A 21,255-nucleotide genomic window follows, 5' to 3' on the forward strand; every position below is an offset into this window, starting at 1 on the left:
GGAGATCTACGAGATAGTTGTCGGCGTCCGCAGCCCTTGTCTCTCCTTCCATTTGTATCCTTATTTCTGTTTTTTGCATTTGATGGACTATTATAAACTTTGATTCTAGACTGGTTGTAGATGATCATGACTTAGTGACACTCCGATGCCGGACTATCTTTTTCGCATTTTTATTTTTGAGTTTAACTCTTTTATGAAATTTTGTAATGAAAAAGCTTTGACTTATCTTTTAATGAAATATCAAAGTTTTTTTGAAAGGTGTCGGCTTGCCTAGTACAACGATAGGCGCCATCACGACAGGTTACAATTTTGGATCGTGAAGAGTTGGTATCGGAGCCTAGGTTACATAGGTCTCACGAGTCTTACGTATCGGTACGGAGACGTCTGTACTTATCTTCGAGAGGCTGCAGAACCTTAGGAAACTTCACATTCTTGAATTCTTATCATGCAAACCTGTTGATTCTAGTAACTAAACTTGTGTTGTTCTATTCTATCACAGATGGTGAGGACCCGCGCTACTGGTCAGGACACACAGCCACCAGTACCACCAGTTGGGCCCGCGAGAGGCTGAGGTTGCGGTAGAGGCCGTGGTAGGGGCAGGGGTGCAGCCCGCATAGCAGCCATGGCAGCACCTGCAGATCTACCAGCCGCCCCAGTTCAGGATCAGGTCCCAGTTCTAGATGCCCCAGCGGGACCAGCTAAGGCACCAGCAGTGCCCATTGTTATTCCAGGCCTTCAGGAGGCCTTGGCTCAGATCTTGACCGTGTGCACCAGTCTTGCTCAAGCGGTCTCTATTCCGGCCGCAGCAGCCACTTCTCAGGCCGGGGGAGGTGCTCAGACTTCCACCGCGTGCACACCCGAGCAGGTGATGCAGGGACTTCAGACAACAAGGGCACTACCAGCCCAGTCAGTGGCAGTTGCTCAGGATTATGTGGTTCCAGTCATGCCTGATGATGAGCAGCGTAGATTGGAGAGGTTTGGGAGGCTCTAGCCTCCGACTTTCAGCGGTGCAGAGGGCGAGGATGCCCAGGGTTTCTTGGACAGATGTCAGAGGATCCTCCGTACCGCAGGTATTCTGGAGACCAGTAGGGTCTCGTTCACCACTTTTCAGTTCATTGGAGCTGTCTTCACTTGGTGGGAGGATTATGAGAGGCGTAGGTCAGTTGGTGTAGCGCCACTTACATGGCAGCAGTTTTCCGTTCTCTTCCTGGAGAAGTATGTGCCGCAGTCCCGTAGAGAGGAGCTGCGCAGACAGTTCGAGCAGTTGCGTCAGGATGATATGACTGTGACGCAGTACGAGATGAGATTTTCTGAGTTGGCCTGTCATGCTATTTGGTTGGTTCCCACAGACAGGTAGAGGATACAGAGGTTCGTTGATGGACTCGCATATCAGCTGCGGATCCTCATGACTAGAGAGAGGGTATCTGGTGCTTCTTTTAAGGAGGTTGTTGACATTGCTCAGGAGATAGAGTCGGTTTGCCACTAGGAGCAAGCTGAGAGGGAGGCCAAGAGGCCTCGTGGGTCAAGGAGTTTTAGTGGCATTCCTTCGGGAGGTCAGTTCTACCACGGCAGGGCTGGTCCCTATAGACATGCTCAGACGACCCGACCAGTTCATCGTGGTGAGTCACAGCCACAGCCCTCACACTGCTCACTCAGGCCAGTCTTCATTCAGTGCATTACCAGCGCAAAGTTCTCACCATGCCTCGTCTGCTCAAGTTTCTACGGGTAGTTTCATGGGTTATCAGGAGCAACAGTTTCGTTAGAGGAGGGGTTGTTTCGAGTGCGGGGATCTTGGCCATATCAAAGATATTGCTCTAGGTTGTTGAATGGGACTCCACAACAGATTTCTTGGCCGATGGTATCAGCACCAGAAGCTACACCACCCCCACCCCCCAGTCAACTCGGGGTGGAGCTTAGTCATCTAGGGGTCGCCCAAGAGGGGGAGACCGATCAGGTGGCGGTCAGGCCCGTTTCTATGCACTTCCTGTCAGACCAAATGTTATTGCTTCAGATGCTGTGATCATAGGTATTATCTCAGTATGTCACTAAGATGCTTCGGTATTATTTGACCCTGGTTCTACTTATTCATATGTGTTATCGTACTTTGCTCATTATTTATACAAGCCCTGCGAGTCTCTAGTTTCATCTGTTCATGTATCTACTCTTGTGGGCGATACTATTGTTGTAGACCGCGTATGTCGATCATGTGTAGTGACTATCGGGGGATTGGAGGCTAGAGTTGATCTTCTACTCTTTAGTATGGTTGATTTTGATGTGATATTGGGTATGGATTGGTTGTCTCCCTGTCATGATATTTTAGACTGCCACCCTAAGACTGTAACGTCGGCGATGCTGGGTTGCCTCAGATTGAGTGGAGAGGTTCTTTAGACTATGTTCCCAGTAGGGTGATTTCATTCTTTGAAGGCCCATCGGATGGTTGGGAAGGGTTGTCTTTCTTATTTGGCCTTTGTGAGGGATGTCAGTTTAGAGACCCCTACTATTGATTCTGTTTTTGTGGTGTGAGATTTTCCCGATGTGCTTCCTGCAGACCTGTCGGGCATGCTGCTAGACAGGGATATTGACTTCGGTATTGACTTGGTATCGGGTACCCAGCCCATGTCTATTCTACCGTACCGTAAGTCACCGACTGAGTTGCAGGAGCAGCTTCAGGAACTACTTGAGAAGCGGTTTATCAGGCCTATTATGTCACCTTGGGGTGCACCGGCTTTATTTGTGAAGAAGAAGTATGGCACCATGAGAATGTGCATTTATTACGGGCAGTTGAACAAAGACACAATCAAGAACATGTATCATTTGCCTCGTATTGATGACCTATTTGACAAGCTTCAGGGAGCGAGTGTGTTCTCCAAGATTAATTTGAGGTCAGGGTATCACCAGCTGAAGATTAGGGACTCGAATATCCTTAAGACAGCTTTCAGGACCCGTTATGGTCATTATGAGTTTTTTGTGATGTCTTTTGGGCTGACCAATGCCCCAACAGTGTTCATGCACATGATGAACAGCGTATTTCAGCCATATCTCGACTCGTTTGTTATTATATTCATTGATGATATCCTGGTGTACTCTCGTAGCCTGGAGGAGCATGCCCAGCATTTGCGGATTGTGTTGCAGCGGTTGAGGGACGAGAAATGTTATGCTAAGTTCTCCAAGTGTGAGTTGTGGCTCAGTTCAGTGGCGTTCTTGGGGCACGTGGTGTCCAGTGAGGGTATGTAGGTTGATCCGAAGAAGATAGAGGCGGTTCAGAGTTGGCCCAAACCGTCCTCAACCATAGAGATTTAGAGCATTTTTAGGTTGGCTGGTTATTACCGGCGGTTCGTGCAGGGTTTCTCTTCTATTGCATTGCTCTTGACCAAATTGACCCAAAAGGGTGCTCCTTTCAGGTGGTCGGATGAGTGTGAGGCGAGCTTTCAGAAGCTCAAGACTACCTTGACCATAGCTCCAGTTCTAGTTCTACCATCAGCTTCTGGTTCTTATACCATATATTGTGATGCTTCTCGGATCGGTATTGGGTGTGTTTTGATGTAGGAGGGTAGAGTGATTGCTTATGCTTCACGCCAGTTGAAGCTCCATGAGAAGAACTACCCTGTTCATGATTTGGAGTTGGCTGCCATAGTTCAATTGTTGAAGATTTGGAGGCATTATCTCTATGGTGTGTCCTGTGAGGTGTTTACTGATCATCGTAGCCTCCATCACTTGTTTAAACAGAAGGATCTCAATTTGAGGCAGCGGAGGTGGTTGGATCTGCTAAAGGACTATGATATTACTATTCTGTATCACCCGGGAAAGGCCAATGTGGTGGTCGATGCCTTGTGTAGGAAGGCAGTGAGTATGGGCAGTCTTGCATTTATTCCTGTTGGGGAGAGACCTCTTGCGGTTGATGTTCTGTCTTTGGCCAACCAGCTAGTAAGATTGGATATTTCGGAGCCCAGTCGGGTTCTAGCTTGTGTAGTTTCTCGGTCTTCCTTATTTGATCGCATCAGAGAGTGCCAGTATGATGATCCTCATTTTCTTGTCCTCAAGGACAAGGTTCAGCGTAATGATGCCAGAGATGTGACTATTACAGATGATGGGGTATTGAGGATGCAGGGCCGGGTATGTGTGCCCAATATAGATGGGGCTTCGGGAGTTGATTCTAGAGGAGGCCTACGGCTTGCGGTATTCCATCCATCCTGGTGCCGCGAAGATGTACCAGGATTTGAGACAACACTATTGGTGGAGGAGAATGAAGAAATATATAGTTGGGTTTGTATCTCGGTGTCTCAACTATCAGCAGGTGAAATATGAGCATTAAAGGCCGGTGGCTTGCTTCAGCAGATAGAGATTCCAGAGTGGAAGTGGGAGCGGATCACCATGGACTTCGTAGTTAGGCTGTCACGGACTTCGAGGAAGCTCGATGCTATTTGGGTGATTGTGGTCGGCTGACCAAGTCCGCGCACTTCATTCCTATGAGTACTAACTATTCTTCAGACCGGTTGGCTGAGATTTACATCAGAGAGATTGTTCGCCTATATGGTGTGCCAGTTTCCATCATTTCAGACAGAGGAACACAGTTCACATTATAGTTTTGGAGAGCCGTGCAGCGAGAGTTGGGCACTCAGGTTGAGTAGAGCACAACATTTCATCCTCAAACGGATGAACAGTCCGAGCGCACTATTCAGATATTGGAGGACATGTTACGTGCGTGTGTCATTGATTTTGGTAGCTCATGGGACCAGTTTCTACCACTCGCGGAGTTTGCTTAAAATAACAATGATCGATCGAGTATTCAGATGGCTCCGTATGAGGCTCTATATGGGAGGCGGTATAGATCTCCAGTGGGTAGGTTTGAGTCGGGTGAGGCTAGGCTTTTGGGTACTGACTTGGTTCAGGATGCATTGGACAAGGTGAAATTGATTCAGGAGTAGCTTCGCACGGTGCAGTCGAAACAGAAGAGTTATGCTGACAGGAAGGTCCATGATGTGTCTTACATGGTTGGGAGAAGGTTTGCTGAAGGTTTCACCCACGAAGGGTGTTATGAGATTTGTAAAGAAGGGCAAGTCATTTTATTGGGCCATTTGAGGTTCTTCATAGGATAGGGGAGGTGGCTTATGAGCTTGTTTTGCCACCTAGCTTATCGAGTGTGCATCTAGTATTTCATGTTTCTATGCTTCGGAAGTATATGAGCGATCCATCTCATGTTTTGGATTTCAGCATGGCTCAGTTAGATGGTGATTTGATGTGGAGCCGGTGGCTATTTTGTAGCGGCAGGCTCAAAAGTTGAGGTCAAAAGATATAGCTTCAGTGAAAGTGCAGCGGAGAGGTCAGCCACAGGAGGAGGCTACTTGCGAGACCGAACGAGAGATGCGGAGCAGATATCCACACCTATTTATGGCTCCAGGTATGTTTCTAGACCTGTTCGAGGACGAACATTTGTATAAGAGGGGGAGGATGTAACGACCTGGCAGGTCATTTTGAGAGTTATGGCCCCGTTTCCCTCATTTTCCTGCTTCTTTTGTGATGTACAGCTATATTATGATATACCGGGTTAGTTGACTTGGGTTCGGAGTGGTTTCGGAGTGAATTGAGACACTTAGTCTTTTATTTGAAAGCTTAAGTTGGAAAAGTTGACCAGATGTTAACTTATGTATAAACGACCTCGAATTTGAATTTTGATGGTTCCGTTAGCTTTGTTAGGTGATTTTGGACTTAGGAGCGCGTTCGGAATTTGATTTGGAGGTCCGTGGTAGAATTAGGCTCGAATTGGCAAAAGTTTAGACTTTTGGCGATTCTGGCTGTTAGTTGAAATTTTAATATCAGGGTCGGATTGGATTTTCGGAAGTTGGAGTAGGCTCGTGGTGTCATTTATGACTTGTGTGCAAAATGTGAGGTCATTTAGACGTGGTTTAATAGGTTTCGGCATCGTTTGTGGAATTCGGAAGTTTAGAAGTTCTTTAGGCTTGAATCCGAGTGAAATTTGGTGATTTGGTGTTGTTTTGAGTGATTCGAAGCTTCGACTAAGTTCGTATGGGGTTATATGACTTGTTGGTAGGTTTGGTTGAGGTCCTGGGGGCCTCGGGGGTGTTTCAAATGCTCATCGGAAGGAAGTTTTGGACTTAGGCTTGACAGATTTTTCTGATGTTCTGGTGCTTTCGCACCTGCGATGGGAGGCCCGCATGTGCGGTCCCGCAGAAGCGAAGAGGTGGTCGTAGATGCTGGAAAGGCTGGCTTGGACTGAAATCGCAGGTGTGTGAGATGGTGCGCATCTGCGGGCCCGCAGATGCGAGGATGGGCCATAGATGCGGAGATGGAGGATTTGGGCAATTCCGTAGAAGCGACTCTGCAGGTGCAAGACCTGGAGCGCAGATGCGAGCCCGATGTTTTAAGTAGCTTCTGTGGAAGCGAATTCTTAACCGCAGAAGCAGTGCCACAGGTGCGGATTTTGGGTCGCAGGTGCGAAAAACCTGGGAAGAATATTTAAAAGCAAGGGTTTGCGATTTTAGTCTTATTTCAACATTTTGGACTCGGACTTAGGCGATTTTGGAGAGGGTTTTCGGGGCGATTTCTGATGTAAGCATCTTGTACTCATTTTTTATCATAAATCTTGTTTCCCCATTTTTTTTCCACTTAGATTGTGTGGTGTTAAGGTGAAATTTGGGGGATTAGGGCTTGAGAATTGGAGCGTGAAATTTGGGGATTTGGAGGAGCAAATGATGTCGGATTTTGATGAAGTTAGTATGGTTAGACTCGTGAGTGAATTGGCTTTCGGGTTTTGTGATTTTTGTCAGATCTCGAGACGTGGGCCCGGGGAGCCGGGTTTGAGTCGATCTCGGATTTTAGCTCTAATTTAGTAGTTTTCTTGTGGAATTGATCCCTTCAGCCTTTATTGATTGTGGTGTATTACTTGTGGCCAGATTCGAGACGTTTGGAGACCGATTCGAGAGGCAAAGGCATTGCGGAGTAGTATTTTGCTCGGATTGAGGTAAGTAACAATTATAAATCTGGTCGCGAGGGTATGAAACCCCCGGATTTTTTTATCGTGTGACTATTGTGGAGGTGACGCACATGCTAGGTGACGGGCGTGTGGGCGTGCATCGAAAGGGATTGTGACTTAGTCCGTCCCGTGAGACTGTGGAATCAAATAGGCTACATTTGCTACATGTTCCCTCTGTTTCATGGAAATTGACTGTACTTCATGCTAAAAATCATGTTTTAGGCCCTGTGATATCACTGTTGGGATACGTAGAGGTCGTGTACTTGCCAAATTAGCTGGTAATTGTTGTTTTATACTCAGTCATAGCTTTTCATGCTTATTATACCTCCGTCTCTTATTGTTTATTATTGATACATGTTACTATCTCTGTTGGGGCTGTTTTATATGATTTCTGAGAGCCTGAGAGACTATGGAGGTCGATGAGTGAGTGAGGCCTAGGGCCAAGTTGTGAGAAATTGATATTATAGCACGTGAGTTGTCCGTGCAGCACGTGAGTTGTCCGTGCGGATCATGATTTGATATTAAAACACGTGAGTTGTCCGTGCAGGTCTTGTTTGATATGATAGCACATGAGTTGTTTGTGCAGCACCTGAGTTGTCCGTGTGGATTACAGCGTTTGGGCTGAAGGAGCCCCTCTTGAGTCTGTACACCCCCAATGAGTGCATGTACATATTGAGTATGATTACTGAGGGCTGAGAGCCGAGTGATTGAGCTGTTGAGATGAGTTGAGTGACTGTTGACTTGAGAGGCTGTACTGGTTTCAATTATTTGCTGCACTTAGTTGTTATATGTTCTTGTTGTGCAAACTTCTGGAAGACTTGATTTCTGGTTTACTTGGGCATGAACTGATTTAACTTAAACTACGAATTTGAAAGCATGACTATTCCTTATTTGAAAGTTATTGAAATAAACTGTATTTGCATAGCTCGTCACTGCTTCTCAGTTCCTTATTTATTTCTGTTACTTACTGAGTTAGAAGTACTCACGTTACTCCCTGCACCTTGTGTGCAAATTCAGGTGAAACCGGTCGCGGAGATCGTTGAGTTTGTGCGCAGTTGACTATCGGAGATCTACGAGGTAGTTGTCAGCGTCCGCAGCCCTTGTCTCTCCTTCCATTGTTATCCTTCTTTCTGTTATTGGCATTTGACGGACTATTGTAAACTTTGATTCTACACTGGTTGTAGATGCTCATGACTTAGCGACACCCCGATGTCGGGCTATCTTTTCTACATTTTTGTTTTAAGTTTAACTCTTTTATGAAATTTCTGTTATGAAAAAGCTTTGACTTATCTTTTAAAGAAATATCGAAGTGTTTTTGAAAGGTGTCGGCTTGCCTAGTACCACGATAGGCGTCATCACGACAGGTTAGTATTTTGGGTCGTGACATATCAGAGCCTAGGTTGCATAGGTCACACGAGTCATGAGCAGGTTTAGTAGAGTCTTGCGGATCGGTACGGAGATGTCTGTACTTATCTTCGAGAGGCTGCAGAACCCTTAGGAAACTTCACGTTCTTGAATTCTTATCGTGCGAACCTGTTGATTCAGGTAACTAAACTTGTGTTGTTCTATTCTCTCACAGATGGTGAGGACCCGCACTACTGGTCAAGACGGATAGCCACCAGAACCACCGGTTGGAGCTGCGAGAGGCCGAGGTCGCGGTAGAGGTCGTGGTAAGGGCAGGGGTGTAACTAACTCTAACGACTTCTGCTGATGTAACTAACTCTAGCGACTTCTGTTGATGTGGCTACCATAGCTTCTTCAGCTTGCAATATGCGTACCAATACTCCCATCTACAAAAGATCCTTCACGTCAAGGATCAAATGAGGGAATCTGGTCTTAAGAACATTGAAGTATTCCCATGTGGCATGATCTGCTGACTGTCCAGACCATTTGACTAGTACTTGGCCAACAACTTTATTGCCCTTCTTCACCATACGCCTTTGTAGAATAGCTTCAGGATTAGGACAATGGGGGTTAGCAATATCAATACTGGGGGTATACAATATGATCAGGGACTGCATGGCACTTCTTTAAGAGAGATACATGGATTGTAGGATGAATCTTTACTGATGGTGGAAATAGCAATGTATAGGCAGCAGGTCCAACTCGCTTGAGTATCTGAAATGGACCATAATATTTGGCAGCCAGTTTGTGAAATGGTTGAGAAGAAAAAGTAGACTGTTTATAGGGTTGTATCTTAAGATATACCCAGTCTCCTACTGCAAATCTCCTGTCAGTCCTGTGAGAGTCAGCCTGTTGTTTCATCCTCAATTGAGCCATATGCAAGTGATGTTTAAGTAGTTGCAATTTCAACTCCCTTTGTAATAAAGTGTTATCGATCTCTGTAGAAGCATACTCGCCAGGTAGATATGGAAAATGTAATGGGGGAGGTCGACCATATAGAGCCTCATAAGGGGTAGTGTGAATAGCAAAATGATACGAAATGTTGTACCAATATTCAGCCATAGCTAAACATGAATACCAATCAATGGAGTCTTCATTGCAGAAGCAGCTCAAATATCCAAACATCTGTTTAAGACTTCAGTCTGGCCATCTGACTGAGGGTGATATGTTATAGAAGTATTCAACTTAACTCCTTGTAGTGAGAAGAGTTCTTGCCACAACGAGCTTAAGAAAACAGTATCCCTGTCATTGGTTATAGTATCAGGTAAGCCATGTAATCTGACAACCATATCAAAGAAGACCTTGGCCACTGACTGTGCAGTGTAGGGGTGTTTTAAAGGCGTGAAGTGTGCATATTTGCGCAGTCTGTCAACAACCACTAAGATGACTTCATGGCCTTTAGACTTAGGCAAGCCATCAATAAAATCCATGCTTATTTGGGACCATACTACCTCAGGTATAGGCAAGGGCTGTAGGAGGCCAGGATAAGCTACCAAATCTGCCTTATTCCTCTGGCAAATATCACATTTTTGTATGAACTTCTTCACATCAGTTCTTATCCCCTTCCAATAGAATAGAGTTAGCAATCGTTTGAGGGTGGCATCTACACTATAGTGGCCACCTTGTAGAGAGGAGTGCCATAGTTTAATTATGTCAGTCCTTAAGTTCTGCACCTTTCCTACCACCAATCTCAAGTAAATTGTGAGTGTGTAGTGGGGTTGGATTTCAGCTGCTCAATAAGGATCTTCAACTCATCATCAGAAGACCAACTGTTCATTATAGCTTAAAGTAAATCTCAGTCGGTAGTGGATACTACTAATGCCAATAATTCAGCTCCTGATACTCTTGACAATGCATCTGCCACTTTATTTTCTACTCCTTTCTTGTATTCAATCACATAATCAAAGGGAATCAATTTGGTCAACCACATTAGCTGAGAATTGGTGTGTAACTTCTGTTTCACAAGGTACTTCAAAGCCTTCTGATATGTCCTTATAATGAACTGGTGTCCCAGTAAGTATTGGGACCATTTAGCGACTGCATGGACCAAGGCAAGCAACTCCCTATCATATACTGAAAGTGCAGCATGCCTAGGAGATAAGGCCTTGCTGATGAAGGCTATTGGATGACCCTGCTGCATCAAAACAGCACCAATACCATACCCACTAGCATCAGTCTCTACTACAAAAGTCTTGGTGGGGTCAGGTAAGGCCAGTACATGAGCATTTTTTTAAGGCTACCTTCAGCTTCTCAAAGGCTTCAATAGCTTTGGATGACCACTTGAAGCAATATTTGTGCAGAAGGTCAGTTGATGGTTTGCAGATTATCCCAAACCCTTGAATAAATCTTCTGTAATATCTAGCTAATCCCAATAATCCCCTTAGTTGTTTAATAGTTGTTGGTATAGGCCACTGCTTCACAACTTCTATCTTCTGTGGATCAGTGGACATCCCTTCTTCAGTGATGAAATGGCCCAGGTATTCTATCCTTTTAGCCCCAAAGAAACACTAGCTTCTTTTAGCATACAAATGATGCTTCTCCATTTCTTGAAAGACATACTTTAAATGCCGTAAATGATCCTCTAAAGATCTGCTATAGATCAGAATATCATCAAAAAATACCAACACATACTTCCTGAGGAAAGCATTGAACACAGAATTCATCAAGCCTTGGAATGTGGCAGGAGCATTTGACAATCCAAAGGGCATGACTAGATATTCATAGTGGCATGAGTGTGTTCTAAAGGCAGTCTTAAGTATGTCTTCAGTAGACATTCTTAGCTGATGATAGCCCGACCTTAGATCAATTTTAGAGAAGACTTTAGATCCTCCTAATTCATCTAGTAAGTCCTCCACAATAGGTATAGGAAATTTGTTCTTCATAGTGGCTTATTCTGATCCCTATAGTCAACACATAGTCTCCAAGTCCCATCTTTCTTCCCTACCAATACCACAAGTGCAGCAAATGGGCTGCTGCTAGGTTGAATGATTCCCTGATCAAGCATTTATTTAACTAGAGTTTCAATTACATCCTTTTTAACTGATGGATATCTATAAGTTCTCTTATTGATTGGTTCAGTACCATTTTGTAAAATGATTCTATGGTCAAATACACCTCTAGATGGGGGCAGTTAAGTAGGTTCATCAAAGACTGTTTTGAACTCATCTAGTAAAGCCAACAACTTAGGATCAAGTTCAGTCATTTCTTTAGCTTCTAGAGAATACCATTGTACTTCATTACGCATGGTTGGTACTAACTAAATCATGCAAAGTTCTTAGTGATTACCTGTGATTTTGGCTAACTTCCCAGCTCCAAGACTCACTATCTCTCTACCAGCTCCTCTCAAAACATGCCTCTTTCCTTTATAGATGAATTCCATAGTTAACTTTCTGAAATTCTTCTTAATATCCCCCAATGTTAGTAACCATTGTACCCCCAGTACTACCCCACAAGACCCAGTGGTAGGATCAGGAACTCAGCTGCAAATTATGCACCCTATAATAGCCAAGAAATCCTGCAACCCTTGTCCACCTTCAGCAAACCATTAGTTGCAGCCCCCACTTGAGGTGAAATCTGAGTAACTGGGCATCCTAGTTGCTCCACTACTGCTGGATCAATAAAGTTGTGAGAACGTCCTGTGACAACCAAGATATGCAATGCTTTCTTGTAGTGATAACCAGTTACCATCAAGGTCATATGCCCCAATGATCCATTGAGTGCATGGATGGAAATTTCCAATTGTTCTGTCATCTGTTCTGAGTCATGGATCTGCAAGGCCAGTTCCTCTGATGTTTCCTCCAGCTATGATTGCCCCACTTCTTCTTGCTCCTCAAGGTCCATTAAATACAACTGCTTAGCATTCTTGCATTTATGCCCAACAGTATACTTTTCATCACAGAAGAAGCATAAACCATTTGTTCTCTTCTCATTCATTTCCTCTGGACTCAACCTCCTCCTATGAACCTTACTAGTGCTAGGATTAGTAAGGATTGGTCTGTCATAACTCTTTGACTCCATGTACTTCTTTGTTGGATTAGTATAAGTGGGTTGACCAGCAGTTTGTGTGATGGCTGAGAGATATGCCTCCTGCATTCTAGCAGCTTTGTATACTTATGATAGAGTTGTAGGATTGCTGATTTTGACTGCAATATTCAGCTCAGGTTTGAGCCCCCCCCCCCCCCCCCCCCCAATGAAGCAACTGATAGCATTCTTCTGTGATAAGTTCAGCCTAGTCAAATTCCTTTCAAAGACAGCTTAATACTCTTTTACACTCCCCAATTGTTTGATCTTTTTGATTTTCTCCATAGGGTCATCAAAATTAGTACCAAATCTTTCAATTAAGGTCATCACATATTCATTCCAAGTAGGAGGTTGGATATATTATCTGTATTTCATGAAGGACAGGTGCCATTGGTTGCCTCTCCTTCTAGCTGCAACTCCAATCCTCTCATCCATAGGTATTCTTTCCATTGAAAAGAATTGTTCAATTTTGAACAACCAAGATTTTAGATCTTCACCTGCAAATCGCAAGAACTCCATTCTTGACCATCGAGTAGGATTTGAATTGTAATTGTGAGTGTAATCAGGGCTCCTTTCACCCTGTGATCTTTCTCTTGATTGCCTTCCTCCAGATGTTCCGTCGTCATTCTCAAATGGAATTTTTCCCTTTTGCTTTTCTCTAGAAATTGTAATATGTTCCCTCAACTCGTGTACTGTTTTATCTAATCCCTTCAGATCAGCTACTTCCCCAGCAAGAGTCCCACCTCTGCTAGCATTTTCTGCATCATCTCTCTCAATTCATCCATGTCTGAAGATGAGTTCTCATTAACAGTGTCACCATTAGATCTAGTTCCTTTCGCCATGAGTGCCGAGAATCTGAAAGGTCTGATACCAATGTTAACAGAATTGTTAACTACACTTGAATTCAGGAATGTAATTCGAGAATCCAACAACTGCACAAGAGATCTACAGAGGATACTCGAGTGTTCCAGCCCAAAAATGGAGGAGAAGAAGATTGGAAGAAGAAGAAGAATTAGAAATAGGAAATTATAATACTTTCTTATTGATTATAATGAACTCCGTACAATTATTTATACTACTCGTTTGGGATTGAAAATTACAGCTCAGTCTGTTGAATTCAACTAACTACTCTGACTAACTTGACACTGCTTTGTAACTAACACTCTAACTGTTTTGTAACTAACTCTAACGACTTCTGCTGATGTGGCTACCATAGCTTCTTCACCTTATAATTTGTGTATCACTTATCATATGTAAAATCATACCGGTAACCACCTGTCAGTTCAGTTCAAGAAGGCAATTTCCTGTACTTTCTTGTCGATGGATTCCATAGAAACAAGTGTTTTGTCCACCAGCAAGACAAATCAAACAAATCAACCCATTCACTGAACTCAAAATACGAAAAAGTTTATAAGGATTTTTCATAGGAATATTCAAGTCAGATGCTTCAGTAACAGACTCATAAAGTAAAGACTCAAGAGAACAATCCTTTAGAATGTTGCAGTACACAGGTCGGAAAATCCTCAATAAAAGCCTATGGTGAGTGTTTTCCTTGTTACTAAAGGATAAACTAAGATGGAACTTGATAAATTCAGGGCTAGAGATTACATCAAGCCAGTATTTTGAAACAGGCCTGAATTTTAAGAGGGATTTAAATGGAAGTCTTAAGAAGATAGTGATGAGTTATAATGGAATTTGAGAATCGTTTGTGGGTTTGCTCCGTTTTGCGTGTTGAACTTCCTCTCCCTTGGATTCCATTTGGGTTACAAAATTTTTGAGTGTTTCACTTTTGCATTGCATGGGAGAGAAGACTGGACTGCGGCTGCGTATTGTAAAAGTCTTCACAAAAGTCTTGTTATATTTATCGTCAGAATCCCTTAAAGATAATAAAAAATAAACCTAGTAGTCAATATTCTTTTGGGCTATGAATTTTACCATTTTTTTTTAGCAAACTTCTTTTATAGCCATCGGCCCAAACATATTTCACCCGGTAGCCCAAAAACTGCAACATACATTTTATAGCCCAAAAATAATTCAAGTGGCTAGCCCAAAAGTACGGAGGCTCAGATCTGTAAAGACAGAGGCGGCCACGCTATGGCTACAAAATCACTGATTGCATCCAATTCTCAAACGGTTGGAAAATGGCGTCCAAGTTTGGGTTAGCTGGTGGCATACCAGAGCGTAGAGTTCGACCCATTTGGGATGCCATTGATTCTCGCCAGTTCAAAAATGCTCTCAAGCACTGCACCCCTCTGCTCTCCAAATACCCCAATTCCCCTTATGCTCTGGCACTTAAAGCTTTGGTTTTGGAAAGGATGGGTAAAGCGGAAGAAGTATTTTCCGTTTGCTTAAATGCCAAAGAGCTTTTGTACACTAATGACTCTGTCTTGATTGACGATCTTACTCTCAGCACTCTACAGTTTGTTTTCCAACGATCTGACCACTGTCAGTATCTTGATGTTTTCTACCGAGCTCGCCATTCATTCTTTTTGACTCATTGTTTTGTATCTTGACAGTTGATATGGCAACAAGTTGCTACGAGTATGCTTGTGCGAAATGACTGTATAGTAGTACGTATTTCCAGGAATTCAAGGGTTGTTGATTTTGTTTTAAAAGTGGAAAAGGAAAATCATTGGCTAAAGAGAGAGGGGCAACCACTCTTTGAATAAAAATCCAAAGCTCTCTGTTATTGCCTCATTTTTTCTGGGCTAACTTTCTTTGCTAGGGAAATCCTTTGGGTTTCACCAAATAAATTTCCATTTCCACATGTATGTCATTAGTTGATTTTGATGGAAATTATAATTTCACGCCCACCATTAGTATATATTTACATGGATATTTATGTATTTCTTTCGAAAATAGATTTAAATATTGGTATATTACAAAATATATACAACATAGACTGTCACTATACAAAAATTATACAAAATAGACTGTCACTATACAGTTTATATACAATAGACTGGCACTATACAAAATAGACTGTCACCATAAAAAATATATACTAAATAGACTGTTACTATACAAAAACTATACAAAATAAACTGTCACTATACAAAATAGACTGTCAATATACAAAAAATATACAAAACAGACTGTCACTATACAATTTATATACAAATAGAGTGTCACTATACAAAATATATACAAAAATAGAATGTCATTATACAAAAAATATACTAAATAGACTGTCATTATACAAAATATGTACAAAATAGACTATAACTATATAAAAATATACTAAATAGAGTGCCACTATACAATTTATATACAATTAGCTCTGACTATACAAAACAGACTGTTACTATACAAAAAATATAAAAAATAGACTGTTACTATACAAAAAATATACAAAATAGACTGTTACTATACAAAAAATATACAAAATAGACTGTTACTATACAAAAAATATACAAAATAGACTGTCATTCAATTCTTAGCTAATATTATTAGATCCAGAAGTACAAAATATACTTTAAAAAGGCAAAAAAGGGTTGCTCCATCACGCCAGGTAGGGGTCGAACCTGCAACCTTCAGCTTAGGAAATAGACACCCTATCCACTGAGCTACAGGCACTTGTGTTGTCATGCTCATTCCTTTTGGCTACTATATGCAATATGTTTGGGCCGAAGGCAAAAAAGTGTTAATCTATCGCGCCAAGTAAGGGTCAAACATGCAACCTTCAGCTTAGGAAATAACGCCCTATCCACTGAGCTACAGGCGCTTGTGTTGTCATACTCATTCCTTTCGACTACTATATGCAATTTGTTTGGGCCGAAGGGCCATTTTTTGTAAGTGGTACAAAACGTGGGCTATTAAAATTTTGAGGGGCTATAGAGGATAGTTTTCTCTTTTTTTTTCCGGGTTCCCTCATTTATTTATTCCAAAAAATGAATTAGATACAATTCAACAGAATCTAAGAAAGGATCAAAATAGAAATGATTTTAGAAATTTGTTTCTCTTTGTCTTTTGTGTTTTTGTATTACTTTTAGTTAGTTTTCTTTTCTTTAATAGATTAATTAAAATGAATATTGCAATTAATGATCAGTAGACTCCTAACTAATGATATCTAGAAAAGGTACACCTTTCTATTTTGTCGGCCTCGGTATTTTGTTTTCTTTCTTCAATAGATTAAAAAAAATAAGAATCTATTAATATAGAATAGGAGAGGCAAAACAATAATTTTGCGCAAAGTGTCACTCCTGTAGATCGACACGTGTTACTTTTTAAGACAATACTCCAATAATTTTGGAGATCAAAAAGAAGAAAAAAAATTATGTCATCTTTTAAACAACTCACGTGATTAAGTTAACTCTATAACTGACTGGATATGGATAATATCTTAATCAGTCCCACGTTATTTGCTCTTTCAGTTATTTGTATCACTGATATTTCGCGAGCACAACAGTTCTATAAGAGTCCCACGTTTGTATAGCTATCTCAGTCCCACGATTTTTGGACTCCCATGTTTCTTCATCCACGATCATTTATTTAAATTGTTAGACTCCCACTTTTCTTACTCTATAACTCCATAACTTATAAACTGACTTTTACGCTAATAATGTTTCAAACGTCTTCTCCCTCTTCTATTTTCTTTTCTATTCTCTACTCCTTTTTTTTCTCTGCTCAAAACACAGAAGGTTGTAAATATGGCTACAACACTTCATGAAATCAGTCAAATTTCAATCAATTCGATGCAATGGAACCTCAAAGTTAGAGTCGTTCGAATGTGGGAAATGCCGGATCGTTTCAATCCCGAAAAACCATATTCGATTGAATTGATTTTACAAGATGCAAAGGTAACATATTTAACTTTACATAGTTCTAAAGTTTTTCTTCTTTTCTGGTTTTTTCCGATAGAGTTATACACAGAAAGTTCTGTTCAAACTAATTTTGGTACAAGACTTCTATTTGCAAGACATTACAACTCTTAAACGTTAATTATATTTAATTCCATCAAGGATTCCTCTTCTAAAATTGGTATGCTCAAAATATATATTTCTACCTCCAACTTGTAGAAGAAACATGTGTGCTTTTACTGTCTTTCAAGAACTTTACATAGTTCTAAAGTTTTTCTTCTTTTATGGTTTTTTTCCGATAGAGTTATACACAGAAAGTTCTATTCAAACTAATTAGCTTTGGTACAAGACTTTTCTATTTGCAAGACATTACAACTCTTAAACGTTAATTATATTTACTTCCGTCAAGGATTCCTCTTCTAAAATTGGTATGCTCAAAATATATATTTCTACCTCCAACTTGCAGAAGAAACATGTGTGCTTTTAATGTCTTTCAAGTGCTTTTATGTGCGATTTAAATTTCTATTTCTACATATATGCAATTTCTTAGCAATATGATACATCTTAATAATGAATCTATTTTTGTTAGGGTGATCGTATCCAAGCCTCGATTGGGAAGTATGTAATTAAGTTTTTTCGGACCAAGATACAAGAACTCGGCTTATATCGCATGAACTACTTTGTTGTCGTACCGAACAACTTGAGTTTAAAGAATACTGCTCACAAACCGAGGCTGACATTTACACAAAGGACAACGGTTGAGGAAATATTTGATTCTTCATTTCATATGAATATATTTAACTTTCGTCCTTTTGATCAGCTAACAAATCAGAATGATGTCGATGAGGCTGAATTAATCGGTAATTCTGCTCTTCCATTATTACCACGTTTTATATAATTGTCTAACTAACTTTTATATTTCTAGATGTCATTGGTCAGGTTGTGACGTACGATGATGTTAAGACACACAAGCAAGGAGATAACAAAAGTGTCTTTCTCAATGTTACACTCGAAGATGATCAGTAAGTTATTCTCTAATGTAAACTATACTTTTACAATTTAATTATTTATACTATTTTGTTGATGACCGATTACCTTGAAACTTATAGGAGGAACAGGATTACGGCAACCTTATGAAGTGAACTTGTGGATCAAATTCAGCCTCACTTGAATGGAGCTATAGACGAACCTTTGATTGTTGTTTTACAATTTATGAAACCTCAAAAATTCCGAGGTTTACCAACTTTACATCTATATTTAAATTTAGTTTCCAAAAAATTTATAATTTCTAATTTTTGATTTATCTTATCTATAGGTAACTACTCAATGCGTAGTTGTTGGTACTCTACAAAACATTGGATCACTTCTAATCTACCGCAGTATGTTGAGTTTAAATCTAGGTTTGTAAAGGGTGTAATTTTCAATTCCGTGTGCTTACGTAATATTACTACGATTTATCACTTTTACCATGTTGCGACTTATGCAGGTTAGTTGTAACATGTCAATCAACTGTGAGCGGATTACTCAAACAAACTCTCAACAAAGTTATTCTGTCAAAGATGAGCTAGCCACAGGAATTGTATCATTTAAAACTATTACGAATTTATTTCAGTGTACCGAAGTGAGTTAAATTTAGTATTCAACTTATAATTACTTTATGTTTTCCCCGTTTAATTTACAATAATATTTTTGTTCTTAAATAGGAATGTACCTACTGGATTGCTGCAAAAGTTGTGAATTTGGAACTTGAACGAGGATGGTCATACTTGGCATGCAACAAGTGCACTAAAAAGGTTGACAAAATTGGGAACAATTTTTTTTGTAAAAAATGCAATGAAGAACAATGTTCTGTTGGGCACAGGTAATTTTCATATCATATGATTTTAAAATTTATAAAAAGGAAATGCACAAGATTAAAAAAATCTGGACTTGCAGGTATCGACTTCAAGTTTGTGTTATTGATGGAACCGCTTTTATATCATTATTGCTTTGGAATCGCGAAGTTATGCAGATTATAGGAAAGTCCGCAAAAGAATTGAAGCAAGGATTACTTGAGGTATACTAATCAACTTAATTTAGTTGTCAATTATGTAAGTTTTCTAACATATGAAATTTGGTGTAGGCTTCTGTTTTGGATGACGACCGTTCTTATCCAAGTGAACTGGATGATATTCTTTATAAAAGATTCATGTTTAAGGTTATTGTTAAGCCATCTAATATTGAGAAAAAGGACCGAGTCTACACTGTTGTGAAGATAACTGATGATTACGATCTCCTAAAGGAATACTGCCACTCTTCGCTCCAAGACACATTCAGTATAAAATATATTCTTAGCAAACTCCAAATACATTAACGACAACTAAATTAAGTTGTCTATCAGTATGTTACCTTCAAAAATTAATGTTTATTTTATGATGTGTTTCTTTGTAACAGGATTCAGTGATTCCTGATGGACAAAGTTCGGGCGGAGAGAAGCAATTTGGGGTAATCATCCAAAAATTAATAGTGTAATGACATTATTAATTAACAGGCAAAAAAGCATTAGTTCATTCAAGTACATGTTTGAGTGAAATTTGGAGCAAAGTTTTGGAAAAAACAGTGCTAGAATTTTGGTACATTATGTACTAAAGCGAGAATCTTATGATGTTTGAAGAGTTTCATCTACATGTTAAATTCATGCTTAACTATTTTCCAATGAGAGCAATTTGACCAGATTAAGAGATCCCGATGCTGTTTGAAAAAGTTTTTCTAATTTTCATGTCAAATGTCTTGTATTTTCTTCCTAATTTGGAGTTCAATGTGTGCCAATTATTCAATCTTGTGTTCGCAACAGTATTGATCTCAGCATAACACTCAAGTCTAAAAATTATTTAGTTTTAAAGAAATAGTAAAAATTATACAATCAACGCCTTTATCGTTCTCTAACTGCTTCTCCACTTTTTCTATTTTTGTAGGATTTTATGGCCGAAAGTCAAGTTACGTCTACTCCACAGACTCCCATCCAAAAAAGCATATCAGAAAGTGGATCATCTGTGGTAGAAGATGGTGCAGATTGGAAAGCAAAATTATCTCCTTTGAAGACGTATGACAAGAGAACTAGATCCTCCAAATCGGCATCGGGAGTGATAGCAGATGACGACCTTAATTGTCAACTTTCTAGCAAAAAGGTTCGAAAAGTGATAAAAAAAGAAAAGAATCCATAATTGCCTGTGCTGGAATGACTTTTGCTTTCAAAATTTTATTTTCCCTTCTCTAAGTATGCTTTGAAAGAAAATAGTGGTAGTCCAAAAACATTGCTTAGTTTTCTCTTTCAGTTATTTTTTTTCCTTAACATGTTTTAGTTATTTCAATTAGCCGAATATTGAATATATTTGTTGACGAAGTCAAGATTTCAATTCAGCCTTTCAATATTGTACGATACACATTCGATAGTCGTTAGCTCATTCTTGGGAGATGCTTTATCACAAGTGGAACTATCCGTCAAACTTTAGAAAATTGCTGCTTAATTTGTTAAATAACTAAGTGTTGAAATTGCTAAGAAGCAAATTTATAGTTTGGGTTTTTTGGATTTAACAGACGACTTTTTGGTCCCTTGTGAATTGCTTTTATGCAGACTTAAGTGATTTTTTACATGGCTATTCTTTATTTGTTGTCGTGGTGGAACGATGGAGTTTAAGGGTGGTTTTAATGGAGGTTTAGAGGTCATTGTGCTCCTATACCTGAGACATTGACGCCTAATGACATTCACGAACATGAATATATTTTGGCAGTACTCTGTTTCATTTTTACCGTAAAAGATGCCAAAAAGCTGAATTTGCTCCAATCTGTGTCTATTATACTTCCGGAACAACGTCACCATCCAAATGAGTTATGTACAATCATAGAGGCGCGTATAATACTATTAGTATTTTTCTATTATTTACAATGGGTTCGATGCGTCCTAATCTTTCGAGCCTTGCTTTGCCCTTGAGGTTGATTATTAACACAAAATGCAGCAATTTGCTTTCAGCTTTTTGCTTTTGCTAACATCCTGTTATTGAC

General features: G+C 40.3%; 1 protein-coding gene across 1 annotated transcript; it reads left to right on the forward strand.

Annotated features, from left to right (window-relative positions):
• Positions 1-18,712: 18,712 nt before the first annotated feature.
• LOC109208285 (replication protein A 70 kDa DNA-binding subunit A-like) lies at positions 18,713-20,417 on the forward strand. Its single transcript, XM_019371371.1, has 6 exons — positions 18,713-18,835; positions 18,918-19,075; positions 19,150-19,270; positions 19,337-19,411; positions 19,648-19,698; positions 20,169-20,417. Exons 1-6 carry the CDS (start codon positions 18,713-18,715, stop codon positions 20,415-20,417), a joined length of 777 nt encoding a protein of 258 aa, XP_019226916.1.
• The last annotated feature ends 838 nt before the right edge of the window (positions 20,418-21,255 follow it).

The sequence above is a fragment of the Nicotiana attenuata genome, unplaced genomic scaffold (genome assembly GCF_001879085.1).
Source record: "Nicotiana attenuata strain UT unplaced genomic scaffold, NIATTr2, whole genome shotgun sequence".
Lineage (NCBI taxonomy): Eukaryota > Viridiplantae > Streptophyta > Magnoliopsida > Solanales > Solanaceae > Nicotiana > Nicotiana attenuata.